An 18,235-nucleotide genomic window follows, 5' to 3' on the forward strand; every position below is an offset into this window, starting at 1 on the left:
AAAATGGGCTGAACATGGGCGTTCCATGGGCATATATGAAAATGTCTCTCTCTCTGCGTAATTCTATAAAGATTTTCAACTGCAGATCTCACAGTTTTTTCTCGCCAACTAAAAGGTGGCAAGCTTTTCTCAAAGTAATACAAACACTTATAACCCCAATAGAAAAACAAATGCACACTAAAATATAGGCGAATGTAAGATGCTCTATGCAGAAAGCAGCATAATGTGAGTTATATTGGCTGCAGGATTTTAATTTTAAAGTGCTCCCCCTGCTCCCTGCTAACTTTGCTCTAAGGAGCGAAGTGTCCCTATCCAGCGAACTCCATTACTTTTAAAAGGAGCCATCTCGCCAATCACAGGGACTGTCCCTTTTTTACGATTATTCCAACAGGGCAGCCCTGCGAGATTCGGCGAGATAAAGTAGCTTTAAGCAGGCGAAGTTTATAACATCGAGCCCTTAGAATAGAATATTTTATTGTTTGATTTAAAAATCAAACAATAAAATGTATTATTTTTTTACACTTTGCACCATCTTGCAGTTTATTCAAGAAATTATAGGTCTAAAATATCTAAATATTAAAATATTACATTTTAAAATTAACCCATTTTGACCCCTGTCTTAATTCACTCAGTGCAGCAAAAAAATAAAAAATAGTTGTACCAAAAAACAACCTATATTTAATCAATCTATTTTGACAATTACTTAGTTACCCCATGGATTTTGATTCTTAAAATGTTGTAACAACAAAACCAAATAAAGCTAACAGTTACTGCCAGGTGATAATTATCACAATGCAGATCACATAATAGCTATAAGGACTTTAAACTCCTTATTTGAATTGTGGAGCCTCTTTCAAATATGGGATATGATGATACATTTCTATGGTGAGGAGGTAATAAATATATGCAGAAAGAAATGTTCACAGCAAAGAAGGAACCACAGCTCAATGTTCTTGCTCACCTCCTGGAATAAAAAAGTTATTTTATCCTACTTGTGCTTTTCAAAAAGAAGAACATTTCTGAGGTATATCAGTCTGATCCTGCCAAAAAAAGGACATCTCAGCACAAAAATACCAGGTAATCCTCCTCTGAACAAGGAACATTGCAACCCCAGATGATTGTTTTGTCCTTCTTTGGGCCTTGTCAGTGAGGTGCAGCCAGCCATATCCCTCTAAGCACATTGGGCAGGGAGTCCACATTTAGTTTCCATCATCATTCTTAGGGAGACTTTTCCCAGGGTCATAATACACATATGTACATAAAGAGAAGAGTGCAACCAGTAACAAACAACAGTACTGTAGCTTGTTCTTTGGTGAGTCACCACCCGGGAAAAGTCTCTTTTAGCCCAGATGTGCTTTTCACAGAGAAGAACTTTCCTGAAGTATATCAGTCTGATCCTGCTTAAAAATTACTTCCCAGCCCAAAATGGGGTTAATAAATGGGATAATAATAAATGTCTCCAGTCACCAGGACACCCAAAAGAGAACCAGAGTTAAAAGGTATTTGTAATGGTTATGACAATTTGCTGGCAGCTAGAAGGATGTAGAGTCACTCATTTGCAAGAACAGAATCTCTGCTTTAAAATACTGGCTCTCAAGTTTGCCCATTTATTGTGGGGAGCAACATAGGGGATACCCCAACCTCTTGATGTTGTCCCATATGCCTTTTGTTCTATCAGCTCATCACTGATGGCTGCTTGATCAGCTGATAGCCAACGGGGCATGTGACCCCTCCCTTTAAAAACGGGCCTATTATTTTCAAAATAGGTGTCAATTGCCCATTGTACAGCTTATGCTGAAGTACTATGGTCCCTTTTATAGGTAAGATAGACAGGTAATCGCCATTTCTTGCATTGCAATACCTATATTATTGTACAGATTTGTTAGTGGCCATTCCTCCCATTAAAAAATACAGTTGTGTAAAGTGCCCAATACATGAAATCTCACACATGAAACAAGAACCTATTGTTAAGTGTATGAAACAATTACAACACCAACAACTTCAGAAATATGATTGAAAGACTGTCAATTTACATGTAAGTGTAAAATATTCTCATGTCTGTTTTGTTATAGAAAATAGATAGTTAAAGAGGTGTCTCAGAAACCTCACAGAAACAAATGAGGGACTGACTGTGGGCATTTTTTGGGACATGGTTAGGTTTTTTCCCCATACACTAAGGCCAAGCATGAGGACTTCATAAGGACTCTATGACCATGTGAAATATCTTGTCTCAAGGTCATATAGTTGACAAGGTTGTCTCAATTTTTTTTCTTTTGCCTTTTTCATAATTTTTTGTGCATATGTTAGTTAGAGTGAGCTGTTTTACTGAGGTTGTTTTTTTTATTGTTTAAATTTGTTTGTTCTATGGGGTTTTGAAGATGTTTCTGTGATGCCAACATCCTTAACAATGGAGCTCATTCTATTTGCTGAGAATTTACAAGATAAATACTGTTTCTTTGATTGTAATAGAAATTTTCTCGCAACTAGTGGATATGATGAGAGGCAGGCACAGATCTCTTTTAATTGTGCAAATTTAGAGTTTAGATATTAGTTTTATGAACATATTTTATTGAATTGTGGCCTGTGTCTCTGCTGTATGATGCTGAAAAACTACAAGCTTTGTTATGTAATTGTCAAGTCCAATACAATCCACTTATCACTGACAGCATATTTAAATATCTCATACTGAAATATAGATAATGCTCTGTTTATGTTCATAGTATAGCTACCAGTATATCAGCCAGTCATGTGGATGGTGATTTTGGTAATCCATCAATTCCCAAATGTATCATATGGATAAATATATTAAAGGAAATGGAGGGCCTATACATTTTCGCACTTTCATATAACATTTGAAATACGCTGCTATACACTTCTAAACACTGTACCTATCTCCTCAACTGTACCACTTAAAGGAGCATTGGACCATTTATTCAAGAGTCCTTTATAAAGATAATCATTTGTACCACAGCAAAATTGAGCTGAACTAGAGATGTAAATGGGACATTTATTAATCCCCTTTGTTTCCCTTCTACCTCTTAGAAGAGCACTAGACCCCTCATTTTAAAAAAGGGAAAGCCCTTTGAGAGTGCTGGTAATCATGATTAGAATGATAACTACTCAACATTAGAAACACAATAAAAAGAGTGATTGGAGCTTCTGTGTAACCTCTTCAATCACATAACATTGTTGTAAATTGGAAGGGATGTCTAAATATTGACCAACAATACTATTTTAGCATTTGAAGCTGTTTTTGCTACTTTGGGAGGTATCAAAAGATGTCATATGAAAATGCATAGTCTACAAAAAATACACGATTTATGGAGTATTTCCCACTACAAACATATTTCAATGCGACATAAAAAGGATTTAACAATACAGTGGTTAATTTACCATATCTAAAAACTTTCTCAAAGGTAAGCAGTCCAGTACTAATAATAAAATAAGTTACTGCAAAGCTAGGCGCTGTTAATCATTCTTTAAGTTGCATTTTTCCTCTGATACCTCCTTATTTGCTGTATAGAGAGATTTCTTAATAGCTAACATATTAGAACTAAAGTTCAAATACCGGTGATTAATTCTTTAGAATGTTTCCCTTAGAAAGTGATTGCTTAAACAAATGATGATGTGCAGCAAATTGTTATCTTCAGTTGAACAGCTTAATAGGAAATATAACAAACATTCTTTAGTCAGCAGAACAATCCATAAAACTATTATTACATCTTAATCAAAATGAGCAATTCTCACCAGTGATCATTACTGACTTTGCACATAATTAAAGGGACATTAAACACTTTATAAATGCTAGATAGAATGATGCATTCAAAGAAAAAGATTAGTCCATGACTAACATGTAGATGTATTTTTTAAAGTTTCATTAGATGTTTAAAAAGTGACAAAATAAGTGTAAAGTTTTAGTGTCTATAAAACACTGGGAGCTGCCACGTTGTAACTTGTGTTACTTTCTCTGCTGTGGCCAATTAGGGTCAGTTATAAATAGGTCACTAGAGTGTGCAGCCAATGGTTGTGCTGGATTTAACAGTGTTCTGCACTTCCATTTTTAACAGGAACTGAAAAGCTCACAATTTCAGAATGGAATTACAGGCAAAGAGGACAAAATAAATAATGAAAGTATATTGCAGAGTTGTTTTTTTATATACAATTTATCATTTTATATTACCATCTCAAAGTGTTTAATGTCCCTTTAAGACTTTGGGCGTAAAATGAAAAGGGGCACAATACATAATTGGTAATACATATTATTTTATTATATCGATATTTCGTCCAATGAACTAAATAAACAGGCATTTTGTTCTTAGTACTTTTTAAAATTATTCTAAAAATGACTTGTCTTTTCTTTTTACATTTTAATAATACAAAATGTTTTAAAATTTTTTTAAACATTAGCCAATAATTTCAGTATAAACTCATCTTTGATTCAAGTGGGTGTTTTAACAATATTAGCGACACCATCAACACTTCATATGTTGATTTTTAAAGTGTTAGAATAACTGTATCTGATAAGCTTCATTATAAAATAAATACAGTAAAATATTTACTTATTCACATTTGAACTGTTCTTGTTGTCCATGGAAATGGCAAATAACCATATAGTATATGCTTCTGTGATTGCAAAACAGAATAGTTAACAAAAATACATGAATAAAATAAAAAATCGAACACATCAGAGATCACACGACGCAACACTATTTAATACTAAACATATTTTCTGACATTAGTAGAAAAATATGTACAAAACAGAAAGGAACGGAAAAAATTCACTTTTACGGTGCCTTTCTTCTGATATTTGACATCTTTGGAATGTTTTTTCTGAAAAACAAAATGAGGCGCTGTGCTGAGATGATGACGTCTTCCCAGCTGGCTCTGTTTTTAATACGATTTGTCCTGTTCTAAAGATGTGAGAATTTTATAAATTGAAAATTTTTCATATTCCCAACTTTAAGCCTTTTTTTCTCCATAACGATACATAGTCCTTATCATTACAGTTTGTTACTGGCGTCTCCATTGATAGTTGCAACAGAAACAGCATGCATGATTTCTGTCTGATCGTCGTCTTTTTGTATACAGTTTCGGATGGCTTTGTACGCTGCATACACAGGGATTACTAAGGCTGGTATTCCAGCTAGAATAACCACAATAGCATATATCCATCCAGGATAAGGCGCTTGTTTTGATTTAGGGAATTCAGACTAAATGTAGAAAGAAAAAGAAAAATGACATTGATGAGCAATCAAGAAATATCAAAATAAGTAAAACAAAAAGGAAATTTATGCTTACCTGTTAAATTGATTTCTTCTACGATACGACAAGTCTACGGATTTCATCCTTACTTGTGGGATATTATCCTCCTGCTAACAGGAAGTGGCCAAGAGCACCACAGCAGAGCTGTATATATAGCTCCTCCCTTCCCCTCCACCCCCAGTCATTCAACCGAAGGTTATAGGAAGAGAAAGGTAAAGCTAAAAGGTGCAGAGGTGACTGGAGTTATAAATAATAAAAGATATAATCTGTCTTAAATTGACAGGGAGAGCCGTGGACTCGTCGTATCATAGAAGAAATCAATTTATCAGGTAAGCATACATTTCCTTTTCTTCTACAAGATACGACGAGTCCACGGATTTCATCCTTACTTGTGGGATACAATACCAAAGCAACAGGACACGGATGAAAGGGAGGGACAAGACAGAGACCTAAACGGAAGGCACCACTGCTTGAAGAACTTTTCTCCCTAAAACAGCCTCAGAAGAAGCAAAAGTATCAAATTTGGAAAATTTTGAAAAAGTATGAAGGGACGACCGCAGCTTTACAAACCTGTTCAACCGATGCATCGTTTTTAAAAGCCCATGTGGAAGCCACAGCCCTAGTAGAATGAGCCGTAATTCTTTCAGGAGGCTGCTGTCAGCCAAAAAGAAAGAGAGGTAGCCGTAGCTTTCTGACCCCTATGCTTTCCAGAATAAACAATGAACAATGAAGATCATTAACGGAAATCCTTAGTTGCCTGTAAGTAAAACTTTAAGGCACGGACCACGTCCAAGTTATGTAACAGACGCTCCTTCTTAGAAGAAGGATTAGGACACAATGAAGGAACAACAATTTCCTGATTAATATTCTTATTCGAAACACCCTTAGGAAGAAAACCAGGTTTGGTACGTAAAACCACCTTATCAGAATGAAATACGAGATAAGGTGAATCACACTGTAGCGCTGTAAGCTCAGAAACTCTTAGAGCAGAAGAAATAGCAACCAAAAACAAAACTTTCCAAGATAACAATTTAATATCTATGGAATGCATGGGTTCAAACGGAACCCCTTGAAGAACTCGAAGAACTAAATTCAAACTCAGGGGAGGAGTAATTGGTCTAAATACTGGCTTAATTCTGGTTAGAGCCTGACAAAAAGAATGAACATCAGGTACATCTACCAAACGTTTGTGGAACAAAATTGACAATTCCCCTTAAGGAATTAGCTGATAAACCTTTCTCCAATCCTTCTTGGAGAAAAGACAAAATCCTAGGAATCCTAACTTTACTCCATGAATAGCCCTTGGATTCACACCAATAAAGATATTTACGCCATATCTTATGATAAATCTTTCTAGTGACAGGCTTTCTAGCCTGTATCAAAGTACTGATAACCGAATCAGAAAATCCCCGCTTCGATAAAATCAAGCATTCAATCTCCACCCAGTCAGCTGCAGAGAAATTAGATTTGGATGTTGGAAAGGACCTTGAATGAGAAGATCCTGTCTCAAAGGAAGTTTCCACGGTGGTAGAGAGGACATGTCCACTAGATCCGCATACCAAGTCCTGCGTGGCCACGCAGGTGCTATCAGGATCACTGAAGCTCTCTCCTGTTTGATTCGAGCAATCACGCGTGGAAGGAGAGGAAATGGTGGAAACACATAAGCTAGGCTGAACGACCAAGGTATTGCCAAGGCATCTATCAGTTCGGCCTGGGGATCCCTCGACCTGGATCCGTATCTTGGAAGCTTGGCATTCTGTTGAGATGCCATCAGATCCAATTCCGGTCTGCCCCATCGGAGAATCAGTGAGGCAAATACCTCCGGGTGGAGATCCCACTCCCCCCGGATGAAAGGTCTGTCGGCTTGAAAATACGCTTCCCAGTTCTCTACTCCTGGGATGTAGATTGCTGACAAATGACAAGAGTGGGCCTCCGCCCAACGGATTATCTTGGATACTTCTAACATCGCTAAGGAACTCCTTGTTCCCCCCTGATGATTGATATATGCCACAGTCGTGATATTGTCCAACTGGAATCTGATGAATTTGGCCGAAGCCAACTGAGGCCATGTCTGAAGCGCATTGAATATTGCTCTCAGTTTCAGAGTATTGATTGGAAGTAGAGACTCCACCTGAGTCCAAACACTCTGAGCCTTCAGGGAATTCCAGACTGCACCCCAGACCAGAAGGCTGGTGTCCATTGTCACAATCACCCACGAGGGTCTTCGGAAACAAGTCCCCTGGGACAGATGATCCGGTGACAACCACCAAAGAAGAGAGTCTCTGGTTTCTTGATCTAGATTTATCTGAGGAGATAGATCTGCATAATCCCCATTCCACTGTCCGAGCACGCACAGCTGCAGTGGTCTGAGATGAAAGAGAGTAAATAGAATGATGTCCATTGCCACTACCATTAATCCAATTACCTCCATACACTGAGCCACTGATGGCCGAGGAATGGACTGAAGTGCTCAGCAAGTATTTAGAATCTTTGATTTTCTGACCTCCATCAGAAAAATTTTCATGTCTACCGAGTCTATCAGAGTTCCCAAGAAAGGAACCCTTGTCTGTGGAACTAGTGAACTTTTCTCTATGTTCACCTTCCAACCGTGAGTTCTCAGAAAAGACAACACTGTGTCCGTGTGAGATTTTGTCAGTGGATACGTGGACGCCTGGATTAGAATATCATCCAGATAAGGCGCCACTGCTATGCCTTGCGGTCTGAGAACTGCCAGAAGAGACCCTTGAACCTTTGTAAAGATTCTGGGTGCTGTGGCCAACCCGAAAGGAAGAGCCACGAACTGATAATGTTTGTCTAGAAAGGCAAACTTTAGAAACTGATGATAATCCTTGTGGATAGGAATATGAAGGTAAGCATCCTTCAAGTCCACGGTAGTCATAAATTGACCCTCCTGGATCATTGGTAAGATTGTTCGTATCCATCTTGAATGATGGAACTCTGAGAAACTTGTTTAGACACTTGAGATCTAAAATGGGTCTGAAAGTTCCCTCTTTTTTAGGAACCACGAAAAGATTTGAGTAAAATCCCTGTCCCTGTTCCGATTGTGGAACAGGACAAATTACTCCCAAGGTAGAGAGGTCTTTTACACAGCGTAAGAACGCCTCTCTTTTTATCTGGTCTACAGACAATCTTAAAAGATGAAATTTCCCTCTTGGGAGAAAGTCCTTGAATTCCAATCGATAACCGTGAGTCACTATTTCAAGTGCCCAGGGATCCTGAACATCTCTTGCCCAAGCCTGGGCGAAGAAAGAAAGTCTGCCCCCTACTAGATCCGGTCCCGGATCGGGGGCCGCCCCTTCATGCTGTTTTAATAGTAACAACAGGCTTTTTGGATTGTTTACCTTTATTCCAGTTCTGGTTGGGTCTCCAGACTGACTTAGATTGGGTAAAATTCCCTTCCTGCTTTGTGGAAGAAGAGGAGACTGAGGGTCCTCCTTTAAAGTTCCGAAAGGAGTGAAAATTGTTTTGTTTACCCCTCATCTTAACAGACTTATCCTGAGGTAGGGCATGGCCTTTACCTCCTGTAATGTCAGAAATGATTTCCTTCAATTCAGGCCCAAAAAGGGTTTTACCTTTAAAAGGAATAGCTAAAAGCTTAGTTTTTGATGAGACATCAGCAGACCAAGATTTGAGCCACAACCCTCTACGCGCTAGAATAGCAAAGCCTGCATTCTTCGCCTCTAATTTAGCAATTTGAAAAGCGGCATCAGTAATAAAAGAATTAGCTAACTTAATTCTATCCAAAATGTAATCTAATGGGGTCTCAACCTTAAGAGACTCTTCTAGAGCCTCAAACCAAAAAGCTGCTGCAGTAGTTACTGGAACAATGCAAGCCGTAGTTTGTAAAAGAAAACCCTTATTAATAAATAATTTCTTTAGTAGACCCTCTAATTTTTAATCCATAGGGTCTTTGAAAGCACAACTGTCCTCAATGGGTATAGTTGTACGCTTAGCTAGGGTAGATATAGCTCCCTCTACCTTAGGGACCGTTTGCTATGAGTCCCAAATGGTGTCTGATATGGGAAACATTTTCTTAAAATTAGGAGGGGGAGAAAACGGTATACCTGGTCTATCCCATTCCTTTTGAATAATTTCCGAAATTCTCTTAGGAACCAGAAAAACATCAGTGTAAGTATGTACTTCTAGATATTTATCCATCTTACACAATTTCTTTGGAGGAATTACAATAGGGTCACAATCATCCAGAGTCGCTAAAACCTCCCGAAGTAACAGGCGGAGGTGTTCAAGCTTAAATTTAAAGGACATAGCGTCCGAATCTGTCTGAGGTAAAACATTCCCTGAGTCTGAAATTTCACCCTCAGACAGTAATTCCCTGACCCCAAATTCAGAGCACTGTGAGGGTACATCGGAAATAGCTAATAAAGCATCAGAGGATTCAGTATTTACATTAATACCTGATCTACTGCGTTTACCCTGTAACACTGGTAATTTAGATAATACCTCAGTAAGGGTAGTTGACATAACTGCAGCCATCTCCTGCAGAGTAAAAGAATTAGACGCACTAGAAGTACTTGGTGTCGCTTGTGTGGGCGTTAAAGGTTGTAACACTTGGGGAGAATTGGATGGCATATCCTGATTCTCTTCAGACTGAGAATCATCCTTAGGCACACTTTCTTGACCTAATATATGGTCTTTACAATGTAAGGCTCTTTCAGTACAAGAGTTACACAATGTTAGAGGGGGCTGCACAATAGCTTCTAAACACATAGAGCAATGAGATTCAGATTCCTCAATGTCAGACATGTTTGAACAGACTAGTAATAACCACAGAAGTCGTTTAAACACTTTATTTATTGCTTAAAATAAACTTTTGAAAAACGTATACTGCGCCTTTAAGAGAATAAAAAGGGAACAATGTTTCCAAAACTGCTTAAATAACATTAAATTGTCTCCAAATTTAACTTAAATTCTTTGGTTTATCCAAAAATTATTGCACCCCAGAAGAAAAGGGATAAATAAGGCTCTAAAGTACTTAGATTAACAAATTGTCAGTTTACAATCAAAAATACCCTCTGCACCTCGCCACAGCTCTGCTGTGGCACCTACCTGCCCCCAGGGTACTTTGAAACAACTTTCCAGCACTCTGGACCAGAGTTACACAATCCAGGATCCACCAGAGTTACTGCTTGCTGCTGCCTAGTCTGAGGGAAGTGCACATCTGAGCATGCGAAAATAAGCCCCGTCCCTTAAGGTCGATGCCGGAGTAGGCCCAAACACAACCGCATGGGGAAGCGGTTTTACACACAAGTGATGAAAACAATGTACCCCCTAAAACACACCAGTAATCATACCGGTTATTGCCAAAAAATAAAAACGTTATGAACCGTTTTTCTTTGCCTCTCCAATAGTGTCATACCCATAAAATGTCAACTATCTATAAATAAAATCCAGGGACACCAGTAACAACCTTACTGTATAATACGTTTACTGCTTACCCATTCCCATACAGGGACATACATGCCAGCCAGTTCTGATATATCAAGTCTCCTCAGAAAAAAAGGCTGCACATACCTTAATGCTGCTTGCAGCATGAAACCGGTCTCCACACTGAAGATGTCTCATCTGTTACCTTCAGAAGTCTTGTGGGAACCAGCGTGGATCTTAGTTACAGCTGCTAAGATCATCAACCTCAGGGCAGAAATCTTCTTCCATGACCCCCTGAGGAAAATAGTACTCACCGGTACCATTTAAAATAAGAAACTTCTTGATTGAAGAAACTAGAACTAACACCTCACTTTACCATGTCTTCCTAGTATAACACAGGCAAAGAGAATGACTGGGGGTGGAGGGGAAGGGAGGAGCTGTATATACAGATCTGCTGTGGTGCTCTTTGCCACTTCCTGTTAGCAGGAGGATAATATCCAACAAGTAAGGATGAAATCCGTGGACTCGTCGTATCTTGTAGAAGAAATGCAAATTGTTTCCACGTGTTACTTTTATCATGCCCCTTAATGTATAAGTCTTCTTATCTATAGAGGATGATGTTTTACACTTAAATGAAGGACCTTTAACATGCTTAAAGGACCAGTGAATACAGCTGATTTGCAGAATCAACAACTATATGATAAAAAGACAATGCAATAGTACTTAGTCTGAACTTCAAAAGTGTAAATATAAAAGACTATGCACACTTTCGGCTAGATTACGAGTTTTGCGGTAAGAGCTGCTCGGTGCTAACTATCAAGTTATTTGCACCGCTCACCTCCCTCTAGCGCTGCTATTACAGGTTTACAAAAACCCGGCGTTAGCAGGCAAGAAGTGAGCGTTGAGCAAAATTGAGCTCCATACCGCACACAAATACCAGCGCTGCTTTGAGCTGGTTTTACGTGCTCGTGCACGATTTCCCCATAGACATCAATGGGGAGAGCCGGCTGAAAAAAAGTCTAGCACCTGCAATAAAGGAGCGTAAAGCTCTGTAACACAGCCCCATTGATTCCTATGGGGAAATAAAAAGTTATGTTTACACATAACACCCTAACATGAACCCTGAGTCTAAACACCCCTAATCTGCCATCCTCGACAACAATGATACCTACATTATACTTATTAACCCTTAATCTGCCCCCCCCGACACCGCCGACACCTACCTAATAAAAAATAAATCTAATAAAAAATTCCTATCATTAACTAAATAATTCCTATTTAAACTAAATACTTACCTGTAAAATAAACCCTAAGCTAGCTACAATATAACTAATAGTTATATTGTATCTAGCTTATGTTTTATTTTTATTTCACAGGTAAGTCTGTGTTTATTTTAACTAGGTAGACTAGTTAGTAAATAGTTAACTATTTACTAGCTACCTAGCTAAAATAAATACAAATTTACCTGTAAAATAAAACCTAACCTGCCTCACACTAACACCTAACCTTACACTACAATTAAATATATTACATTAATTAAATCCAATTAATTAACTTACAAAAAAAACAAAACAATAAATTACACAAAATAAAAAAAGAAATGATCAAATATTTAAACTAATTACACCTAATCTAATAGCCCTATCAAAATAAAAAAGCCCCCTCAAAATAAAAAAAACCCTAGCCTACAATAAACTACCAATGGCCCTTAAAAGGGCCTTTTGTGGGGCATTGCCCCTTTTACCCGTAAATAAAAATACAAACAACCCCCCAACAGTAAAACCCACCAGTAGTGTAAGGTTAGGTGTTAGTGTAACTCAGGTTAGGTTTAATTTTACAGGTAATTTTGTATTTATTTTAGCTAAGTAGCTAGTAAATAGTTAATAACTATTTAGTAACTAGTCTACCTAGTTAAAATAAATACAAACTTACCTGTGAAATAAAAATAAAACCTTTAGTATAACTTTAGTATAGTGGCGGCGACGTTGGGGGCGGCATATTAGGGGTTAATAAGTGTAGGTAGGTAGCGACGATGTTTGGGGCGGCAGATTAGGGGTTGATAATATTTAACTAGTGTTTGCGATGCAGGAGTACGGCGGTTTAGGGGTTAATATGTTTATTATAGTGGTGGCGATGTCCCGAGTGGCAGATTAGGGGTTAATAATTTTATTTTAGTGTTTGCGATGCGAGAGGGCCTCGGTTTAGGGGTTAATAGGTAGTTTATGGGTGTTAGTGTACTTTTTAGTACTTTAGTTATGAGTTTTATGTTACGGGGTTGTAGCATAAAACCCAAAACTACTGACTTTCAGTTATGGATCTTTTAGTTTTAGGCTGTACCGCTCACTTTTTGGCCTCCCAGGCAAACTCGTAATACCGGCGCAAAGGAAGTCCCATTGAAAAAGGACTTTTTGAAAGCTGCGGTAGTTACGTTGCGTGACGGCCAAAAAAGTGTGCAGTGCAGCTAAACCTGCAAGACTCGTAATACCAGCGGTAGTGAAAAAGAGCCTTAATGCTGCCTTTTCACTCATACCGTAAAACTCGTAATCTAGCTATTTGTTTATTAAAGTAAATTAGAAAGATGTTTAAAATTGCATGCTCTATCTGAATCATTATAGTTTAATTTTGACTTGAGTGTCCCTTTAAAGGAACATTAAAAACTAAAGAAATGCTAGATAGAATGATGCAGTCAAAGAAAAGATTAGGATTAGTAACTAGTATAAGTAAAGTAATTAGTATTAGTAACTTGATGTATTTTTTTTTTTAATGTTTCATTAGTTGTTTAAATATTGACAAAATAAATGTAAAGTTTTAGTGTCTATAAAACAATGGGAACTGCCATATTGTAACTTAGGTTACTTTCTCTGCTGTGGCCATTTAGGGACAGTTATAAATAGGCCATTAGAGTGTGCAGCCAACACCTTTGTGGAAAGTAACAGTGTACTGCACTTGAATTTCTAACAGCAACTAAAAAACTCACAATTTCAGAATAGAACTACAGGAAAAGGGCACAAAATAAATAATGAAAGTATATTGCAAAGTTTTTCTTATAAATATTATTTAACATTTAATATTACCATCTCCATTTAAAGGACAATGTAACACAATTGCATCTCTTATAAATATTATTTAACATTTTATATTACCATCTCCCTTTAAAGGACAATTCAACACAATTGCATCAGGCATGATAAGAAGACAATGTAAAAGCCTTTAGTTCAAATTAATTGTAGATTTTTTCTGACAAATTTCAAAGTTAATTACATTTTCCGTCACACTGAATCATGTGACAGCCATCAACCAATCACATAATGCATATACGTATATCCTGTGAATCGTGCACATGCTCAGTAGTAGCTGGTGCCTCAGAAAGTGTGCATATAAAAATATTGTGCACATTTAGATAATGGAAGTGAATCGGAAAGTTGTTTAAAATTGTGTGCTCTATATATGAATAATGAATGTTAAATTTGGACTTAGTGTTCCTTTAATCAACGAATACACAATAAAAAGAAAACACAATTAAACTTACTTTCAATTTCAACTGAGCAGCAGATTTCTTTTCTGACAAATTTCAGTTTCCTTCCATTTCACAGACATATACATATATACTGTAAACTCTTGTATGTATGAGAAGGAAGTAAATTGTACAGTGTCTTCATTTATTTTTAAAAATCTGAATCATGAAAGTTTAATTTTGAATTTACTGTCTTCTTTTTTTATGAGAGGCCTGATATATAGTATGTATGAAGAAACAATATTTACTGTTGCAAATTCCTGGTGTTTACAAACCGTATGTGACATCTAGGGTATGCATTGTAAAGAGCTACTTATCGTTTTTACATTAAAGGGACAGTCTACACCAGAATTTTTATTGTTTTAAAAGATAGATAATCCCTTTATTACCCATTTCCCAGTTTTGCATAACCAACACAGTTATAATAATATACTTTTAACCTCTGTGATTATCTTGTATCTAAGCCTCTGCAAACTGCCCCTTTTTTCAGTTCTTTTGACAGACTTGCAGTCTAGCCAATCAGTGCCTGCTCCCAGATAACTTCTCGTGCACGAGCACATTGTTATCTATATGAAATACGTGAACTAACACCCTCTAGTGGTGAAAAACTGTTAAAATGCAATCTGAAAGAGGTGGGCTTCAAGGTCTAAGAAATTAGCATATGAACCTCCTAGGTTAAGCTTTCAGCTAAGAATACCAAGAGAACAAAGCAAAATTGGTGATAAAAGTAAATTGGAAAATTGTTTAAAATTACATGCTCTATCTAAATCATGAAAGTTTATTTTGGCCTAGACTGTCCCTTTAAGAAGTCTATTGTTCTTCTAGTTATATTATATACTGTACTCTGGGCTCTTCTTTAATTGCTCTCTGCACACAAGTACAGAATTTAAAGGGACACTTATGTATTTTCTGTCATGCATATGAAAGAGTAGCATAAAAAAAAACTGATTTTTGCATTAAAAATACATGAAAAAAAAATAAATTTAAATTAAAACTAAACTTCCTAGTAATGTGCATTGGCTGACAGGTTCTCCCTGTTAGTGCTGATTGGTTGATGGGTACTTCCTTGCTAACGCTTGCTGAAAATTAGTAGGCAATACTTATACTATCTGATATAGTTACAGACATATATGTATATACGTATATGTCTGTAACCATATATATATATATATAGACTGTTTCTTAATTTTTCTTTTTGGATGATACCTTTGTGCCTTTTTTTTAACCATAATGATAATAAAGCCTTGATTTTATTTTTATGAGCTTGTTCACTCTGGATATATTGTCAAGATTAACTAAAAGTATATTCAGCACTTTGTATAGTCCAGCAGCGGTGGGGGGGGGGGTACAGACATTTACATATGTATATCTATACAGCAAATGAGATTGCAGGAGGCACACAAAAAAAAACCGAAATCACAACCTTGACATCTAGAAAACATAATTTATGTAAGAACTTACCTGATAAATTCATTTCTTTCATATTAGCAAGAGTCCATGAGCTAGTGACGTATGGGATATACATTCCTACCAGGAGGGGCAAAGTTTCCCAAACCTTAAAATGCCTATAAATACACCCCTCACCACACCCACAAATCAGTTTAACGAATAGCCAAGAAGTAGGGTGATAAGAAAAAAGTGCGAAAGCATAAAAAATAAGGAATTGGAATAATTGTGCTTTATACAAAAAAATCATAACCACCACAAAAAAGGGTGGGCCTCATGGACTCTTGCTAATATGAAAGAAATGAATTTATCAGGTAAGTTCTTACATAAATTATGTTTTCTTTCATGTAATTAGCAAGAGTCCATGAGCAAGTGACGTATGGGATAATGACTACCCAAGATGTGGATCTTTCCACGCAAGAGTCACTAGAGAGGGAGGGATAAAATAAAGACAGCCAATTCCTGCTGAAAATAATCCACACCCAAAATAAAGTTTAAAGAAAACATAAGCAGAAGATTCAAACTGAAACCGCTGCCTGAAGTACTTTTCTACCAAAAACTGCTTCAGAAGAAGAAAACACATCAAAATGGTAGAATTTAGTAAAAGTATGCAAAGAGGAACCAAGTTGCTGCTTTGCAAATCTGAACAACTGAAGCTTCATTCCTAAACGCCCAGGAAGTAAAAACTGACCTAGTAGAATGAACTGTAATCCTTTGAGGCAGAGTTTTACCCGACTCGACATAGGCATGATGAATTAAAGATTTCAACCAAGATGCCAAAGAAATGGCAGAAGCTTTCTGGCCTTTTCTAGAACCAGAAAAGATAAAAAATAGACTAGAAGTCTTTCGGAAAGACTTAGTAGCTTCAACATAATATTTCAAAGCTCTAACAACATCCAAAGAATGCAATGATTTCTCCTTAGAATTCTTAGGATTAGGACATAATGAAGGAACCACAATTTCTCTACTAATGTTGTTAGAATACACAACCTTAGGTAAAAATTCAAAAGAAGTTCGCAACACCGCCTTATCCTGATGAAAAATCAGAAAAGGAGACTCACAAGAAAGAGCAGATAATTCAGAGACTCTTCTGGCAGAAGAGATGGCCAAAAGAAACAAAACTTTCCAAGAAAAAAGTTTAATGTCCAATGAATGCATGGGTTCAAAAGGAGGAGCTAGAAGAGCCCTCAGAACCAAATTCAAACTCCAAGGAGGAGAAATTGACTGAATGACAGGTTTTATACGAACCAAGTCTTGTACAAAACAATGAATATCAGGAAGATTAGCAATCTTTCTGTGAAAAAGAACAGAAAGGGCAGAGATTTGTCCTGTCAAGGAACTTGCGGACAAACCTTTATCTAAACCATCCTGAAGAAACTGTAAAAATTCTCGGAATTCTAAAAGAATGCCAGGAAAAATGATGAGAAGACACCAAGAAATATAAGTCTTCCAGACTCTATAATATATCTCTCTAGATACAGATTTACGAGCCTGTAACATAGTATTAATCACAGAGTCAGAGAAACCTCTTTGACCAAGAATCAAACATTCAATCTCCATACCCTTAAATTTAAAGATTTGAGATCCTGATGGAAAAAAGGACCTTGCGACAGAAGGTCTGGTCTTAACGGAAGAGCCCACGGTTGGCAAGAGGCCATCCGAAAAAGATCCGTCCATGCTGGAGCTACCAGCAGAACAAACGAGCATTCCTTCAGAATCTTGGAGATTACTCTTGGAAGAAGAACTAGAGGTGGAGAGATATAGGCAGGATGATACTTCCAAGGAAGTGATAATGCATTCACTGCCTCCGCCTGAGGATCCCGGGATCTGAACAGATACCTGGGAAGTTTCTTGTTTAGATGAGAAGCCATCAGATCTATTTCTGGAAGTTCCCACATTTGAACAATCTGAAGAAATACCTCTGGGTGAAGAGACCATTCGCCCGGATACAACGTTTGACGACTGAGATAATCCGCTTCCCAATTGTCTATACCTGGGAAATGAACCGCAGAGATTAGACAGGAGCTGGATTCCGCCCAAACCAGAATTCGAGATACTTCTTTCATAGCCAGAGGACTGTGAGTCCCTCCTTGATGATTGATGTATGCCACAGTTGTGACATTGTCTGTCTGAAAACAAATGAACGACTCTCTCTTCAGAAGAGGCCAAGACTGAAGAGCTCTGAAAATTGCACGGAGTTCCAAAATATTGATCGGTAATCTCACCTCCTGAGATTCCCAAACCCCTTGTGCCGTCAGAGACCCCCACACAGCTCCCCAACCTGTAAGACTTGCATCTGTTGAAATTACAGTCCAGGTCGGAAGAACAAAAGAAGCCCCCTGAACTAAACGATGGTGATCTGTCCACCACGTCAGAGAGTGTCGTACAATTGGTTTTAAAGATATTAATTGAGATATCTTTGTGTAATCCCTGCACCATTGGTTCAGCATACAGAGCTGAAGAGGTCGCATGTGAAAATGAGCAAAGGAGATCGCGTCCGATGCAGCAGTCATAAGACCTAAAATTTCCATGCATAAGGCTACCAAAGGGAATGATTGTGACTGAAGGTTTTGACAAGCTGATATCAATGTTAGACTTCTCTTGTCT

At 37.5% G+C, this 18,235-nt stretch overlaps 1 protein-coding gene across 1 annotated transcript in view; it reads right to left on the bottom strand.

Moving 5' to 3' along the window:
* Positions 1–4,799: 4,799 nt before the first annotated feature.
* Positions 4,800–18,235, bottom strand: part of LOC128659388 (sodium-dependent neutral amino acid transporter B(0)AT1-like) — an 84,045-nt gene continuing 70,609 nt past the window's right edge. Inside the window, exon 12 of the mRNA XM_053713041.1 lies at positions 4,800–5,210. Within this exon, the coding sequence (XP_053569016.1) occupies positions 5,001–5,210 (210 nt within the window). The 3' untranslated portion in view covers positions 4,800–5,000. The remainder of the gene's footprint in view (positions 5,211–18,235) is intronic.

Source organism: Bombina bombina, chromosome 5 (assembly GCF_027579735.1).
Source record: "Bombina bombina isolate aBomBom1 chromosome 5, aBomBom1.pri, whole genome shotgun sequence".
Lineage (NCBI taxonomy): Eukaryota > Metazoa > Chordata > Amphibia > Anura > Bombinatoridae > Bombina > Bombina bombina.